The sequence below is a fragment of the Panicum virgatum genome, chromosome 9N (genome assembly GCF_016808335.1).
Source record: "Panicum virgatum strain AP13 chromosome 9N, P.virgatum_v5, whole genome shotgun sequence".
Taxonomy (NCBI): domain Eukaryota; kingdom Viridiplantae; phylum Streptophyta; class Magnoliopsida; order Poales; family Poaceae; genus Panicum; species Panicum virgatum.
The window spans coordinates 39,508,308-39,524,203 of NC_053153.1; the positions used below are offsets into that span (position 1 = coordinate 39,508,308).

General features: G+C 45.0%; 1 protein-coding gene and 1 long non-coding RNA gene across 7 annotated transcripts; both read right to left on the reverse strand.

Moving 5' to 3' along the window:
• Positions 1 to 6,654: 6,654 nt before the first annotated feature.
• LOC120691366 (pentatricopeptide repeat-containing protein At4g26680, mitochondrial) lies at positions 6,655 to 9,924 on the reverse strand. Of its 6 annotated transcripts, XM_039974415.1 has the most exons (4): positions 8,036 to 9,924; positions 7,851 to 7,877; positions 7,277 to 7,658; positions 6,655 to 7,179 (listed from the first exon to the last, which is right to left on the reverse strand). In XM_039974415.1, the coding sequence occupies exon 1, from the start codon at positions 9,891 to 9,893 to the stop codon at positions 8,364 to 8,366; it is 1,530 nt and encodes a 509-aa protein (XP_039830349.1). In that variant the 5' UTR covers positions 9,894 to 9,924; the 3' UTR covers positions 6,655 to 7,179; positions 7,277 to 7,658; positions 7,851 to 7,877; positions 8,036 to 8,363. The 6 variants fall into 6 exon arrangements, with proteins under 6 accessions (XP_039830349.1, XP_039830348.1, XP_039830345.1 ...); XM_039974414.1 differs by having other exon boundaries at positions 7,277 to 8,180; positions 8,257 to 9,924; XM_039974411.1 differs by lacking the exon at positions 7,851 to 7,877.
• Positions 9,925 to 13,978: 4,054 nt separating this feature from the next.
• LOC120692753 lies at positions 13,979 to 15,800 on the reverse strand. Its single transcript, XR_005682717.1, has 2 exons — positions 14,501 to 15,800; positions 13,979 to 14,401 (listed from the first exon to the last, which is right to left on the reverse strand). It is a non-coding gene; the product is annotated as an uncharacterized LOC120692753 (long non-coding RNA).
• Positions 15,801 to 15,896: the final 96 nt, after the last annotated feature.

Sequence of the window (15,896 nt, forward strand, 5' to 3'; positions counted from 1 at the left end):
AAATGTTGTGAGGAACCAGTTCCATGTTGAGGTATCCTCAACCTCAACCACAGCGAAAGTTATTGGGAATATACAATCATTTGGATCCATACCTACGGCAGTAAGTAACTGGCCACCATATTTTGTCTTAATGTGGCAACCATCAAGACATATCACAGGCCTACAGGCTGCAAGAAAGCCTCTCTTGCAAGCATCAAAGCTGAAGTAACAATGGCTAAACCTTCCGTCTTTTTCAAGTGAAAGATAAAAGCTACTACAAGGATTGGATCTTCTAATTTCAAGTGTGTAATCCCATAGCAGATTGTATTGAGCAACCTCATCTCCATAAATAGCCTTCATTGCCAATCTTCTTGCTCTACATAATTTGCTCCTAGAAGGTGTCATGTTCCACTCTTTTTGTACAATTCTTGAAAAATTCTTCAAGTTCATGTTTTCATCTGCTGTAAAAGACTCGATGTACTTGTCAGCTAGAAATTTTTAAGTGAATGCCCTGACCATCCACTTCTTCCTACAGGTGTGCTCTCCATTATATCTGTTAACCATGAGGGATTTTGTTCTACTATCCTTAGAAACCCACAGGTACCAAGGACAACCATCTTCTTCACACTTTGCACCAAGCCTTGTACTCTCACTGGTTGTTTTTTTTATGTCAACTCTGCTCTTGCAACTATACTCATTTATCGCTTTCCTCAACATGTCAATAGATGAGAACACTTGGCCTACATAAAATTTTGAGTTGCACAAGTCTTCTTCTCTGAATTTTTTGAAGTTGAACCTCACTTCTTCTTCATCTGAATCTGGTAACTGAATCTCATCTTCTTCAAAGTCCTCTAAAGGTTCTGCCACTTGCTTCCCCTTCAAATTATCAAGATCATCAACATAGTCATTATATTTCGTCATCTCCATCATCTAGATCATAGTCACTGTCCGTAAGCTGAGGAACGAAATCTGAATCCTCCGAATCTACGTCACTTTCATTATCACCATGATTGGTTTCTCTGCTTGAACTCTGCATGTTAGTATCTAGAAGCTGAAGCTTCTCACCCTTTTGTGGTGGCACGTAAGAGAGCTCACTAGGGTTAACCACTGGTGGTGTTTGGTCAGCATGGTAGGCTATGATGTCGTCCCTGTTATAGCCATTAAGGTTATCATCATGGTCAAGATACATATCAAGAAACCTATGGCCAAACTATACCATGGAAACCATGCAGTTAGTATCAGCATCCTTCTTGATTGGTACTAGTCCATCTTCATTGATAGCCTTGCCAGGACGTAACCAGTACACTTTAACTCTGCCAACCATCTCGTACCAAAAGATCCTCAACAATATTTTCAACCACTGAAGGAGACCATTTTTCCATCTCGCAGAAATCATACCACACGGTTTTTGTATCCACACAATCATGATTGGTACCATTGCTAATGAAAAATCCACCTTGAAATAGTTGCACACTAAATGAGTCACTATGATCACCTAGAACATCAAGTAACATATCTAATTCAGAGATCCACATTGTATTAGTAAAGGAGGCTACTAAGTAGCAGATCTTGTGAACGTACTATAAGAAGGAGCTGGTGCATTCTCCGGCAGGCGGACAGGAGCCATTGCTAGCGAAGCTTGAGTTACCCTCAATCCACACGTTGCCTATAGTCGTTGTTGTCTTGTCGCTGGGTTCTGTCCAATCGCCGCCACCGATGCCAACGCCAACGGGAATTATGACTGCTCCGATTTTACCCGTATAGTAGAGAATTAGGGTAACTATATGATGTCTCAAATAACTCGAATGAGAGGGAGCAATTTGCAAAAAAAAGAATGATACGTCATCCAAATACTTATGGCTATAGAGGTAATGACCGTATTGATAGAGTCAAACAACTTTAGTGGCTGCGATTTGCACTTTTCAAAATACGATGACCAAACTGAAACACACTAACAAATATAATGGCTATTCATGCATTTTACTCTTATTTATTACAAACCAAGCCGAAAGTCATAACATAAATAAATAGGTGTTTCAGTTCGCATTTATTCTAGCAGCGGATCATCCAACTCCACAGGTAGCTGACTGGGGGAACATATGGCTAGAAGTCCTATATGTCCTCTGGGAAGTCCTCAAACAGATCTTGTTCTGAGCAGTGTTGATATAGGAAGTGTGAGCACATGACGTACTCAACAAGTATATTGGAAAGTAAATGATATGAAAGGATTAAACAAGGAATAAGGTTGACGGAATAAGCGGTGAGTATTTTAATTAACAGTGGAGTAAATAACATTACTACAAAGGTGAAACCAATTCCACATTTATGAAAGAATTTGATAACTGAAGTAATAAACAAACCTTGAAACAAATGGATAACTGAATTAAACCATGATTTCAATTAAGTAGACATGTGAGAGTCCGAGCCGCTCTTAACCGTGAGCATGGCTGATATACCATTTTTCACTCTGCAGAGGTTGCACACTTTATTCACAAGTCGCGTAAAAGTTCAAAAAAAACTTTGGACCAACCAAGCTGTGCTAGACAGGCACAATATCACACTTCCTTAAGTGTGATTGCATAGAGACGCTACGAGGCCTTTATAAAGACTATCCAACAAGTAGCAGCCCGCTGAGGTTTCAGCACCTGGGCGAGTGCACCCTAGCCCAAAGTGAGTGTACCTCGTAAGCGTATCAAACCCCTTCGGTAGATCGAGTACCCCTCTTGAATCCAGCCCCCCTGTGCCTTTCGAAAGCTACTAACAAGCTAGAGAAATCTAATTAATCAGCCAAGATCAGAGCCATATAGTCCTTGTGGTTCTGCTGTTTCCCCGAGTGATTCTCCATGGTTGATTTTAATTCTCATTATCAACGTATCATAAAGTTTCATCAAAGAGTGTAAACCATGCATCAAGTGTAAAGTGTTCACTAATCACCCATAACCATTGTTCAGTGCTAAGCAAACCACCCAAAAACTTTTATAAAGTAAACTCGGCTATTCAAGGACATGGATAACAATAGGGATAAATAGGTACCCAATCAATTTAATGCATGCAAGCATAAAGTAAATTTTATTGGGATAAAGTATGATCAAGGAATATACTTGCCTTCCTCATTCACTTGTCGCTACTCAAAGTCTTCAAAATCTTGATGTTGAAGATTCTTGAACGGCTCCTCATCTAAACATCACGAACACGCCAAGAGACACGAGTACATACAAGCAAACAATAGAAATAAATTAAAATAGTACACCAATCATTGAAAAACAGAGGTAAAAGGCTTAAAAACATGTTCTACGCATTTCAACGATCAAATCGGTACCAAGAACGCTTAAAACAGACTTAAAAATAGTAAAGATACGCTGAAAACGGTCATGCAGGGGTTTATTTCTGAGAAAAACTACTACAAAAGGGCTAAACAGAAAGAAACCGATGACTAAAACATAATTTATATAAAAATAGGAGGGCTAATGTGGAAAACTAAGGTCTGGACAGTGGGTTCCATTTTAGAAGAGTTCAGGGGGTTTTCTGAAAGAAATCGGACCAAAACAGAAATAATTTTGAACAAGCTTGGATCGCCGGTGTACAGGTGTTTCGGCACTACGGTGCACAAAAAATAGTGCCAAAAGGCACTACAGCACGTGCACAATGCGGGGAACACAACTGGGGGTTTCGGGAGATCAGGAAGACGCCGATGATGGTCGACTGCGAGAGGAAGCGGCGGCGGCGGCACTCCGACGGACACGGAGAAGCTCGTCTGGGTGCAAAGGAATGCCAAGAGGGAGCGGAATCGGACCGTCATCTAGTGAGGAAGCTACCCGACTTACCAAAACTCAGCAGGTGCGCGGCAAGGGGAGAGATTGACGGCAGCTCAGCACGTGGGGGGCGCAGAGCTTAGGGCAAAAGCGAAAAGCGGCGTGAGAGAGGAGGGTTCCGCGGGCCGGGTTATACGAAGAAAAGGGAGGTGGGGCACGGGCGACTCGACCTCGGTGTGCGAGCCTGCGGGCCCAAGCGCGGAGGAGAGCTCGAGTCCTAGCCGCTCATGGCTGGAGGTAGGAGATGACGGGCGGACCCCACCCGTCAGTGAGGGAAAAGGAGGGAGGGCAGAAAAAGAAAAACGGGTTGGTGTTGGGCCACCGGAAGAGGAGAAGAGAGAGGAGAAAGGGAGTGGGCCAGCGGGGAAAAAGGAGGAAAAAGAAGAAGCACGGGCTGGCAGTCCATGTTGGGAAGGGAAAATGAAAAAAAGAAGAGAAAAAAGGTAAAAGATAAAGGGAAAAAGTGTTTTTGATGTCTAGAAAATTGAGATAAATTCGTAGAAAATAGATAAAAAATCCCTAAAAATTATGGAAGCTTTAGAAACTCAAACACAATCATACAAAAATATAATATGCACCAGCATGAATGCAACAAATTAAATTAAAACCTATGGTGAGTTATAAATATTGCAAAATTAATTCTTTTTTACCACAAAAATTATAGAACTAACTGGAACAGTTTTAAGGGTAAATTTTTAGGTGTTACAGGGAGTTTGCATCAGCAAATGAAATAGTTAAAAACAATTAACACACCCTTGATGCCACGTGGTTTAACAGAGAAGCTGTGAAATCGTATGGTTGAATAAACCAGAGGCAAGGTAGTGCATGAGGATTTAACATCCTATGGATCCCTAGGTGCGTGTTATACACATATATGTAATGCTCTAGAGTAGACACGTGTCCTCAAAAAACAGAAGAAAGAAAACAAAATTCCACACAATTGTTAAATGATTCAAAACACAGCCATCCTGTTTTACCACTATTAGCACATTCAGGCCATTTGATGATAAAAACTAGATGCAAGGAATTACTGGTGAAGAGTCTATTGTATATTGAGCCAGGCTTGATACCACTCATTACTTGACAAAAAGTTTGGGCACTTAATCGTAGTGCAACCAAGCTCATGGGGGTCGTTCAGCAATACACAATTCCAGTAACATCCGATTATATAGTGAACAATGGTATGAAATTGCTTAAATTGTGATCAATTTTTAGGCAATCTACATAGTCTTGTATTATCTAAAGGAGTTGTCGCCACCAGACCTCCACAAACTTTTCATGAGTTTAAAAGGTCATGCATTCTGGGACCTAGTGGCGGAGATTGCTACATTGTTGTTAGGTGGTCTTCATTGTTGTTTGTTTCTGTTGTTGGTAGAGTTGGTTCAGTCGTTTGCAGCTGTTGTCTTAAATTGTAAACTCTTCCTATTGTATTGCTTGTCCTGTCTAAACTTTTCTCTTTATTAATACAATTGACAGCTCTCCTACTTGGTTTGTTTTTTAAAAATAAATTGTGATCACCACGCTGTTGTTGGCAGTAGCCACATTACCAGAATTCAACAAGCTTGTGCAGCATTCACAAATACAAGTTAGTTTATATTAGAGTTACTGTCAGTTTACTTGTGCAAAATGAAAATTTGGGTGTTGAAGTCCCAATACCACACCAAAACACACCGAGGGCTAAGACAAGGGGACCCCTTTCCCCTCTTTTCTTCAATCTGGCGGTTGATGCTCTAGCCCATATTTTGACTAAGGCTAAAGACCAAGGTTATGTGAAAGGAGTAGTGCCACATTCGGTTTCTGGGGGGATTACTCACTTACAATACGTAGACAATACAATTATTATGGTGGGGGGGTGATCTAGACTCCATTAGCAATTTGAAATTCTTGCTCTACTGTTTCGAAATGGGACAATGTTTGTTTGCCAAAAGATTTTGGGGGTCTGGGTATCCTAAATACCAAGCTGTTCAATGAAGCCCTCCTAATGAAGTGGGTTTGGAGAATCTATACTAGCCCCGAAGAAGATTTGTGTTGTCAACTTTTGAAAGCAAAATACCTTAAGAACAAACCTCTTCTAAGCTGCAGGGGGAAAAAGGGTTCTCAGTTTTGGAGAGGGATCAATAAGATCAAGCACAACTTTAGTCGGGGGGCTACCTTTGCGTTGAATAATGGGAAACTTACCAGATTTTGGGAGGATGCCTGGAGAGGTCATACTCCTTTAGGAATTACTTTCACTAGACTTTATGATCTTAATAACAACAAAACTAGCCCGATCTGTGATTTTTTTGAAAACGGGAGTTGGAACTTAAACTTTAGGAGGCCCCTTGGACCACAGGACCTTGCTCTGTGTGTGTGTGGGGGGGGGGGGGGGGTCTTATGGATCTAGTAGATGATATACAGTTGAATTTGGATCGAGACCTGGTCTATTGGGAACTGGAAAAAATGATAAGTTTACTAGCAAGTCGATGTACAGATGGTTCTCCCATCGGGGGGGTGGTTAATAAACGTCTCCAACGTATCTAGAGGAGTAGGCTGCCTATGAAACTCAAGGTTTTCCTTTGGTTGATCACACATGATATGTTGCAAACTGGGGTGGAACTAAAGAGGAAGTGGCGGGGGAGCCCGCCCACTCTATGTAGTATATGTAGCCAGCCAGAAACGGTGGATCGTATCTTTTTCAACTGTGTTTTAGCTAGATTTACGCGGTTGTGTTTTAAGGAAGCTTTGGGTTGGAATCAGGCTCCCACTGGTTGGCAGGATTTCCTTGATAATTGGTTTCCTTTCGAACGTAGGGACTATAACGCTAAACTGTTTTTGCTTGCGATGGTGCTTTGGGTTTTGTGGATCACGCGCAACAAAAGAGCGATTGAAGGCAAATTTTTTAGATTCCCAATCGAGTTGATATTTAAATTCTGTGTTTTTGTGCAGAAATGGAAGGTTCTGATACGCACTGGTGAACAGACCAAGATAGAGGGGGTGGGGCGAACAGGTGTAGTGGGTCCAGTCGTTTCAGGAGTGGAAGAGAAGACTCCGGATACTGCTTCATCTAATTTTCTTCGCTGTTAGCTGCTTCTGAAGATTACTCCTGTGTTCTATGCTGGAGTCGCTCCTCTGCTTCCTTTTGTCGGGAGAAGCTTTACCTGAGTGTTGTCAGCAAAACCGAGGGGGTGCGTGCTGTGGTTTGGAGTATTTTCATCATCGACAAGGCGTTTCTGTTGCGGGCAGTTGATGCTTCTTCTTTCTTTAGTAACTTGTTCTGTCCAGACTTTGCTCTGTTTCTCTTTTGGAGGCTGCGTCCTCATGGTGGCTGTCCTTAGTTTCAAACTGGTATCCCCAGCAGGTCTTGTGCGTATGTACCTTACATTTGCTTTCTATAAAAGCAAGAGTAATTCTATTTCAAAAAAAAAAAAACCACATCAGTGAAATTAGGGTTGATACAAATCTAAATAAAATCTGGCCTGCACATCTCAAAGTGGATGGCTACAAACCTTAGGTGTTGCCACTTGCGTATCGAAGACCTGTCGCATCGTATCTATTTAGGCAAGCTCCTTTCCACGAGTATTGAAGATTAAAGCTTACTTTAACTACACCTCAAGTAGTCAGGAAATAATATATTGATATAAACTTGCAGAGAAACCAAAAAGAACATTTATCTAGCAAGACGGCAGTTACAATTTTGTGGAGCGCTAATGCAAGATTGAAATTTTGTACAAATCAGTAAATTCGTTATCTACAACTACAATACCTTGGATATACCAAACTATACATGTGAAAAAACTATAAGATGTGTTTTCCAGTTTTCTTATTTGACAAAATATTGCAGGTTTCCTTGATATGTTAGTACAGGTGTCCACTTCCAATGTATGCACCCTGAAACATGAAATGTGAATTAATACATGTGAAGTTCAAAAAATTTTATATTCAACGCTGAAAGCTACTAAACTTTTCATTGACTAGATCTTTACGGCAACTCAATTGGCATTTTAAAGTTGCAAATACAGAAGAATTTGTTTCATGTGCAGATGAAAGTGTGCGAAAGTAGAACTTTCCAGATGTACATACCAAAGTTACCGACAATATAACTGCAACCTGTTTCAATGCATATCAAATGAAAGAGTGAACCATAGATGTTGTACATACACAAACATGTAACCAACTACCGACAGTAAAATTCAAAGTAGTTTCAGAAAGGCAAACCATAATAGATGAAAATAGAAGTCATTACAGAAAAGTGCAAAGATACTAACCTCTGATTATGAAAGTTTTTGTTTTCATAGACACCATCTGTGTGGCATGCAGTACAACAGGTTCCCATGATTACACTGCTTCCAAAATTTTGGTAGGTTGTCCTTCAACAGAATTTGCATTTTGATGATCTACACAAACTAGGTGCTGCAAGGATGGCTGAACCAATAAGTGGAAATATGCGGGGAAAAAACTCCGAAACACACACCTAAACAAGTTTCACCTCAGCACAAATAGAAAGATTGGAATTCTTGACTTCTTTAAACCATCTTAGTCCACTTGACCAACACATTTTCGATATTCATGAGATTTAGTAGTCCAGAATGCATGTTAACATTCGTTCTTCTCTTTATCTTCATTCCTATAATCACCAGTATAGTAAACATCAGGAATAAACCTTGCACCATTGGCCACTGAACGGAGGTCCTCTACCAGATGCAGTTTTTTAGCTTCAGAGAGGCCTTCAAAGAATTCATGCAACAAGTTCGTTTCTGGAGCCATGCACCTTGCAAGCATATCCTTCAAGACATCAAGTGCTCCTTCAAAATCCTTGTTCTTGCAGAAAGTGGATACAACCATCTTATATGCATCATAATTTGGATGGAAGCCACTTTTAATCATTGCATTCAATAGATCCAGTGCTCGTTCGGAGTTCTGACTCCTCCACTGCTCAACAATCAGTGACATGAAAGTTGACGCATTCGGCTCAAGGTTTGTCCTGCAAAGCTCCTGAACCAAATGCCCGGCCTTCTTCACCTTTCCTTCATTGCATAGCCCAAGAATGAGTGCATTATATGTCACCATATCGACCCCCACACCAGCCTTCACCATCTCCTCATGAACCCTTGATGCCGACTCATTATCGCCAAGCCTCACATATCCACGAATCAGCGTGTTGAATGTGACCGTGTTTGGCTTCACCCCATTTGCCCTCATCTCACCCACCAACTGGTTTGCCCGGCGCATGTTTCCCTTCTTGCACAATCCGTGCACGATCGCGTTGTATGTCACCTCATTCGGCATGAGCCCCTCCTGCTCCATCCTCTTCTTCAGCCTCAATGCGGGCTCCATTCCACCATCATCCCTGCAGTACGTGGCAATTAGCGTGTTGAAACTGGCTGGCGTTCTAGAAATCCCCCAGTCTGACATTTCATCGAGCACCTGGGCTGCCTCCGCGACACGCCCCAGGGCACAGTGTGCGCGCATCACCATGTTGGCCGTGTACACGTTAGGCGACATCCGGCACCGGCGCATCTCCCGGAAGAAAGAGATGGCGACCTCGGGGCGCCGCAGCCGCAGCGCGGTGGAGATGAAGACGTTGCAGGAGACTACGGTCGGTAGCAGGCCGTGCGCGCGCATGGCGCGGTAGGCGAGCGTGGCTCGGGAGAGCTTCTTCTCCCGCGCGCACGAGGAGAAGAGGACGTCGAAGGCCGGCACTGTGGGAGCGCTCTGTGTTGCGCTGGCGAGGCGGGCGGTTAGGAGGACGTGGTGTAGGAGGTCTGGGAAGGCATGCGGCGAGACGGAGCGGAGAACTGAGGCGAGGAGCTCGGCGCAGCGGCGCGGCGGGAGGGAGTGGAGCAGGACGGCGAGCGGGAGCGGCGGAGGAGACAAAGGGAGGAGCGCCGCGAGGAGGCCGTGCGGGATCCCCTTGGCAAGCAACGGGCCGAGAAGAAGGATGAGGTGGGTGAGGCGGAGCGGGGTGAGGCCCGGGAGGAAGCGGGAGAGCGAGGCGGCGGCTGTGGTCGGCGAGGCAGAGATGTGGGAGCGGAGCGCTGCCACGAATAAGTGGTCCTCGCCGGCGAGGGGAGGGAGGGTGAAATGCGGCAGAGGCAGCGCACGCCGCGGCGGCGGCGGCGGCATTTTTGGCTGGCAAAATTGGTTTCGTTACTTTCGTAGCATCAGAAGAGATTGCGACTTCCGCATAATAGCGACGCAAAACTTCATCCCGTAAAAATATTTTTCATTCGAAGTATACATTTCTTACCCCTCGTGTTGGACCCACTTAATATAGGTCAATAAAAGGCGAAAGTCTTAGGAAGAAAAAATAACATTTTCTAAAATATTTTTTAGGTTTTGGAGCTTTTTTTCACTTTAAAAAAAAATCTACCCGCCCATCATACCCACCTCAAATCCCACACGGGAAACACTCAAATTATAATTGGAAATCGCATGCATACCAAATCTTATACATACCAAATTTGCTAATTTCAACCATAATTACTACAGTTGTCTCTTCGTATGGAAAGCACACACGGTTTTTAAATTGGAAAAATTCCTTGCACGGCCCTAGAACAAAAAAGCACTCCCTTGTCTGGCCCTGGAAAAATGAAAATTCCTTGTATGACCCCCGTTTTATTTTCTATCCCTTCTATGGCCTTGCCGTCAGCTCCCATTGGGAATTCCGTCAACATCACACGGAGCCCCGCCGCCGTCCGCTCCACATCCCCGCCCCGCGATGCAGGTCCCCGCGCCGTTCGCCACACTGCGCCCCCGTTGACCTGCTGGAGGCACCGCCACTGCCCCCCGGTGAAGGCACTGACGCCCTCCGCCCGCCCGCCCACCCGCCTGCCCCGCCGCGCGCGCCATGGATGCCCCGCGTCAGCCGCTGGCGGCCCTGCTCGTCACCGCGGCCGCGGCTGCCTCCTTCGCCGCGTGCGCGTGGACGCACCGCTCTCCCTCGCCGCGCGCGCCATGACAGGTAGCATCAGCACTGCCGGGCGCACCTATTTGGGGCCCTATGCTGCTCCTGGCTTGCCGCAGGCGGCCGGCGGGCTTGGCCACCGTGGCCATGGCGATCACGATGGCGCCTACGGCGTTCCGGCGAGCGGAGCGGCGCATGCGGGTGACTAGAGGGAGCTTGAGCATCTACGGCTCATGGAGAACGCACCCATGTGGTTGGTCGGTAGGGAGGAGGCCGGGAAGGTGGGTCTCACCGGCTAGGCGGTGCTACGGCGGCACTGGCAGCTCGGGCGTGCCGGCGAGAGGGCTCTAGGGCGCGCAGCGGGCTGGGGTTATGGGTGGGGAGTTCGGTGAGAGGGCAAGGAAGCTCCACGTGCGGGGAATCGAGGTTGGACGGCTCGTGCTCGGCGAATCAAGCCGGCGACGAGGAGGAGGTCGCGGTGGTGTTGAAGCTCGGGCGGCCGCGAGATTTGAAATCCCGCGCCGTGGAGCGGCAAGAGCTCGTGGGGAAGAGCCTGGGGAAGAAGCTAGGAAGGCGGCCGAGTTAGCCAGGGGAAGAAGCTAGGGAGGTGGGGAGTTCGGCGAGGGCACGAAGAAGCTAGGGAATAAGCTAGGGAGGCGCCGGGGCCTGCATCGCGGGAGCGGGGGATGTGGAGCGGACGGCGGCGGGGTCTGTGTGATGTTGACGGAATTTCCAACGAGAGGTGACGGGAAGGCCATAGAAAGGATAGAAAATAAAACGGAGGTTATACAAGGAATTTTCATTTTTCTAGGACCATACAAAGGAGTGCTATTTGTTCTAGGGCCGTGCAAGGAATTTTCCCTTTTAAATTACCGTGACGGTTTCTTAGCATGCAAGGTGCACACATGTCATATGTAGAACCACATCGTTCAAAGATTTGGAAGTCTGTCGGAGACTCTGCTACTGTTTGATGCTATTCCCGATTGTAAGAGTGTCATCTGTCCGTCACAGCTTGCATATTAACGTTGCGTTTCCGTCACAGCTTGCATATTAACGTTGCTATTCCCGATTGTAAGAGTGCCATCTGTCCGAATGTGGCGTCTTGCACATCAGCCCATCAGTTGCGTCGTCGGTGCTTGCGGAACAAATCATCTCCGCCGGGTTCACCTCTTGGTCCTCGCATCCAAGATACAATAGTCGTCGCTTCCTCACTTTCGCCTCATGTGTTCGTCTCTCGCCCGCCGCCGCGATGCTCACATGTGCCATCGCCGCTCGCTCATGCCCGCTCAGCGCCTGTGCCGCGCCCTGGCCCCGCCTGCTTTGTTGCTGCGGCTCGCGCATGCACGCACCGCCCTCGCCGGCGTTGTCCATGAAGGTAGCCGACGCCGTTGAAGCCATGGTCGGACAATCCTTCCCCTATCAGCTCAACTCAATATGCGATCAATTATGTGCCCTCCTCTGCATCGACTAATACGATGTCGCCGCCTCAAGCGGATGGCTGGCATCGTTAGGCAACGACCAGATGCATGACGAGCACTGTCAGTGCTTACCGCCAAACTTGCTCAAGGATAACTTTAGCAGTAGGATTGTAGGTAGGAATCGACTGCTCTGTAGGATTGTAGGTAGGAATCGACTGCTCTGGAACTCGATGGTGCAAGGAACACAAAGATTTAGACAGGTTCGGGCCGCAAGTTGCGTAATACCCAATATCCTGTGTGGTTGTTTGTATTGCCTTAGATGTTAATGTGTTTTGAGGGGGTCCCTGCCCGCCCTTATATATCCGGGTGGACAGGGTTACATTGAAAGTCCTAGCCGAGTACAGTTGAAATTCTACTACAACACAATCGGGTAGTTTTCTTTGTTTAATTACTGCAATCCCATATGATCAGACCTAATGTAAGTCCATACTCTTCCCCAGTTATCTTTGTCAAAAAGAAAGATGGCAGTTGGAGATTATGTGTTGATTACAGGTTGCTCATGCAAATACTGTTAAGAATAAATACCCTATACCTATCATAGAGGACCTATTGGATGAGTTATTTGGAGCCAATTTTTTTTTCAAAAATCTATTTGAGATCTAGGTACCATCAAATCAAATTGGCTAAGCAAGACATTCATAAAACTGCATTTACTACTCATGTGGGTCATTTTGAGTACCTAGTTATGCCTTTTGGATTGGCAAATGCTCCTGCCACATTCTAAACACTCATGAATACAATATTAGCTGATCTATTGAGGAAATTTGCCTACGACTTTTTTGATGAAATTCTCATATACAACACTACTTTGATTGAGAATATAATTCATTTGAGACCTATTCTGGAGATATTGAGACATAACAAGCTTTATGCAAAATTGAGCAAATGCACATTTTGCAAACCAGAGATCGAGTATTTGGGACGTGATCAGTCATCATGGACTTGCTACAGACCCAGCGAAAATAGAAATTATCCAGCAATGGCCTCAACCAAAAACTCCAGCGAAAATAGAAATTATCCAGCAATGGCCTCAACCAAAAACTATCTCTGAACTGAGAGCATTTCTGGGCTTGACAGGATACTATAGAAGATTCATCAAGGGCTATGGAATTATTTGTAGACCACTGTTAAGTGCCCTCAAGAAAAATTCCTTCCAATGGACTGATTGTCAAGAGGCAGCTTTTCAACAGTTTAAACAGCTAACGACAAATCCACATGTGCTGGCACTTCCTGACTTCACACAACCTTTTGTATTGGATGCAGATGCTAGTGGCAATGGGATTAGAGCAGTGCTAATGCAAAATGGCAGACCACTTTCATTTTTCAGTACAACTTTGGGTCCAAAATCTACTACAGCATCAACATATGAAAAAGAAGCCATGGCTATTCTGGAAGCTTTAAAAAAATGAAAACATCACTTTGCAAAGTACATCACTGAATATCAATACGGATTAGCAAAGTCTCAAGTACATCCATGATCAGAGGTTAGTAGAAGGAATTCAGCATAAGCTTTAGTCAAGTTTTTGGGATACAATTATAAAATCGAGTAAAAAAAGGCAAAGAAAACAAACTAGTTGATACTTTGTCAAAAGCTACTCATTCAACCCAAGTGCTAGCAATTTCTCATGTCATACCAGTATGGATTAAGCAAGTAACTGAGAGTTACACCAATGATGCTACCTGTCTACACTTGATTACTAAGTTAAGCATCAACAGTCAAGCTGTCCCACATTAAACATTCAGTAATGGCTTATTGATACATGAAGAAAAATTAGTAATTGGCACTACTGGTACCTTGAGACAGCAGCTACTAGAGACCTTTCACAAATCTAAATAGTGGCAATGCTTAGCAAATTATTTGACATACATATGTTTCAGTGTTACAAAAAGATGGTTTCATTTGGCTGTCCCTAGCTGAATGGTGGTTCAACACCTCTTACCATACCTCTCTGAACATGACACCATTTCAAGTACTCTATGGATTTCCTCCAACCATGGTAGTAGAAGTAGTATTTCCTGATTGGCCAAATGATAGTGCAAGGCAAATTCGGCCAAATGATAGTGCAAGGCAAATTCTTAGAACTTGCAAACTCAACTCATCAAGGACAATCTTTCAAAAGTTCAATCTAGAATTAAACATCAAGCCAATAGACAGAGATCTGAAAAGAGAATTTCTTGTGGGAGATATGGTCTACCTCAAACTGCAACCTTATTGACAGACCCCCTTGAGCATTCACAACTCCTTGAAGCTACACTCAAAGTACTATTGTTGATACACTCAAAGAGAATTCAGGTTGCTGGACAGGATTGGAAAAGCAGCTTACAAATTGTTACTGTCTAAAGATTACCTGTTGCACCTAGTCTTTCATGCCAGTCAACTGAAGAAGCACATTGGGGCTCAAATTATTCCGACACCGCATCTACCATTAGTTGACCAACATGGCAATATCAAAGTGGCTCCAATGGAAATTCTGGAATATAGATGATACCAAGAAACAATGAGCCTATTGTGCAGTGGCTGATACAATGGATAAATCTTCCTCCATCACTGGCGACATGGGAAGACCCTGACTGACTTTCTCTGCAAGTTGTTTCCTTCCTTTCTTCCTAGAGGACAAGGATCTCGAAAAGGGGGCATTGTTAGGAATAATTAGGATACATCATCTCTCTACCTGAATGGGCGTTTCATCAGTCTTTGTGCTGCTTAGTGAAAGTCGGCGCCAAGAGGGACGACTCAGTGACTTCGTTGGGAACTGTGCGATGGAGATCCAAGACTTTTATCTTTTTTTGAACGTTAAGCTGTACCCTTCGCTTTTATTCTATTTATTCCTATTTGAGCCACGTCATGCAATTTAGGTGTTGACTCCAATCAGTAAAGCCAGTATCAATGAAAGTTTTATAACATTAAATATTGTTAAAATAATAAGGTTAACTATTTTTAGTCTAGGCCATAAAATTATGTACAACTGAAATAATAATTATCGAAGACGTAAAACCAGTAAACCCTAGTTGGTAACTGTGTCTCTCCGGCGGTGCCTATGCTCCTCTACCGTGAACTTCGACGATGGATTGAAATTACTGCTACCTTCTCGCTCCAGATTGTATCCCTGGTTCCTTCTCTGCGCTTCTCCTTCACGAAACTCTCCACTCTTGCTCGTTCCTGACAGGCGAGCGACCCAGCAGCGCGGGCCCACGACGTGCGCCCGACGGTGGCGCGCCCGCGTTCCGGCGCCGGTGGACAAGCGGGGGAAGATGGCCAGAAGGACGAGGGGCTCACCACGATCCTATTTTTGGGGTCGATTTGGGCAGACGAGGGCCGGAGAAGCGGATCGACGGGAGGCTGGAGCTCCGAGCAGAGCTTTAATGGCGGCTGGCGAGTGGCTGGCCGATTCAGGTCGATTCGGCCAGGGAGGGGTTCGTGTGAACGCCGGGGAAGGTGGAAGGGGTGGTGTGGAGGCTCTGGGCGTGAGGAATCGAAAGGGGACGAGGCGTGGCCGGCGGATTTTGGCCAGCAACGGCAACTGCTCGAGCTCGAGGGCTCAGTTCGGGAAGGAGGAAGCAGAGAGAGAGGGATGAGGCCGGCGATAGCATTAACTAGTCCTTTGCGCGCGCCTTTGCGCGCTGTTGCTTGTTGGTTTTAATATTTACTTTGAAAATAAGTACTGATACGACAATTAACATATATTAAAAGGCAAGGTCTGGTAAATAATAAGGTACAATAGCAGGTTGGAGATATCAGTGCAT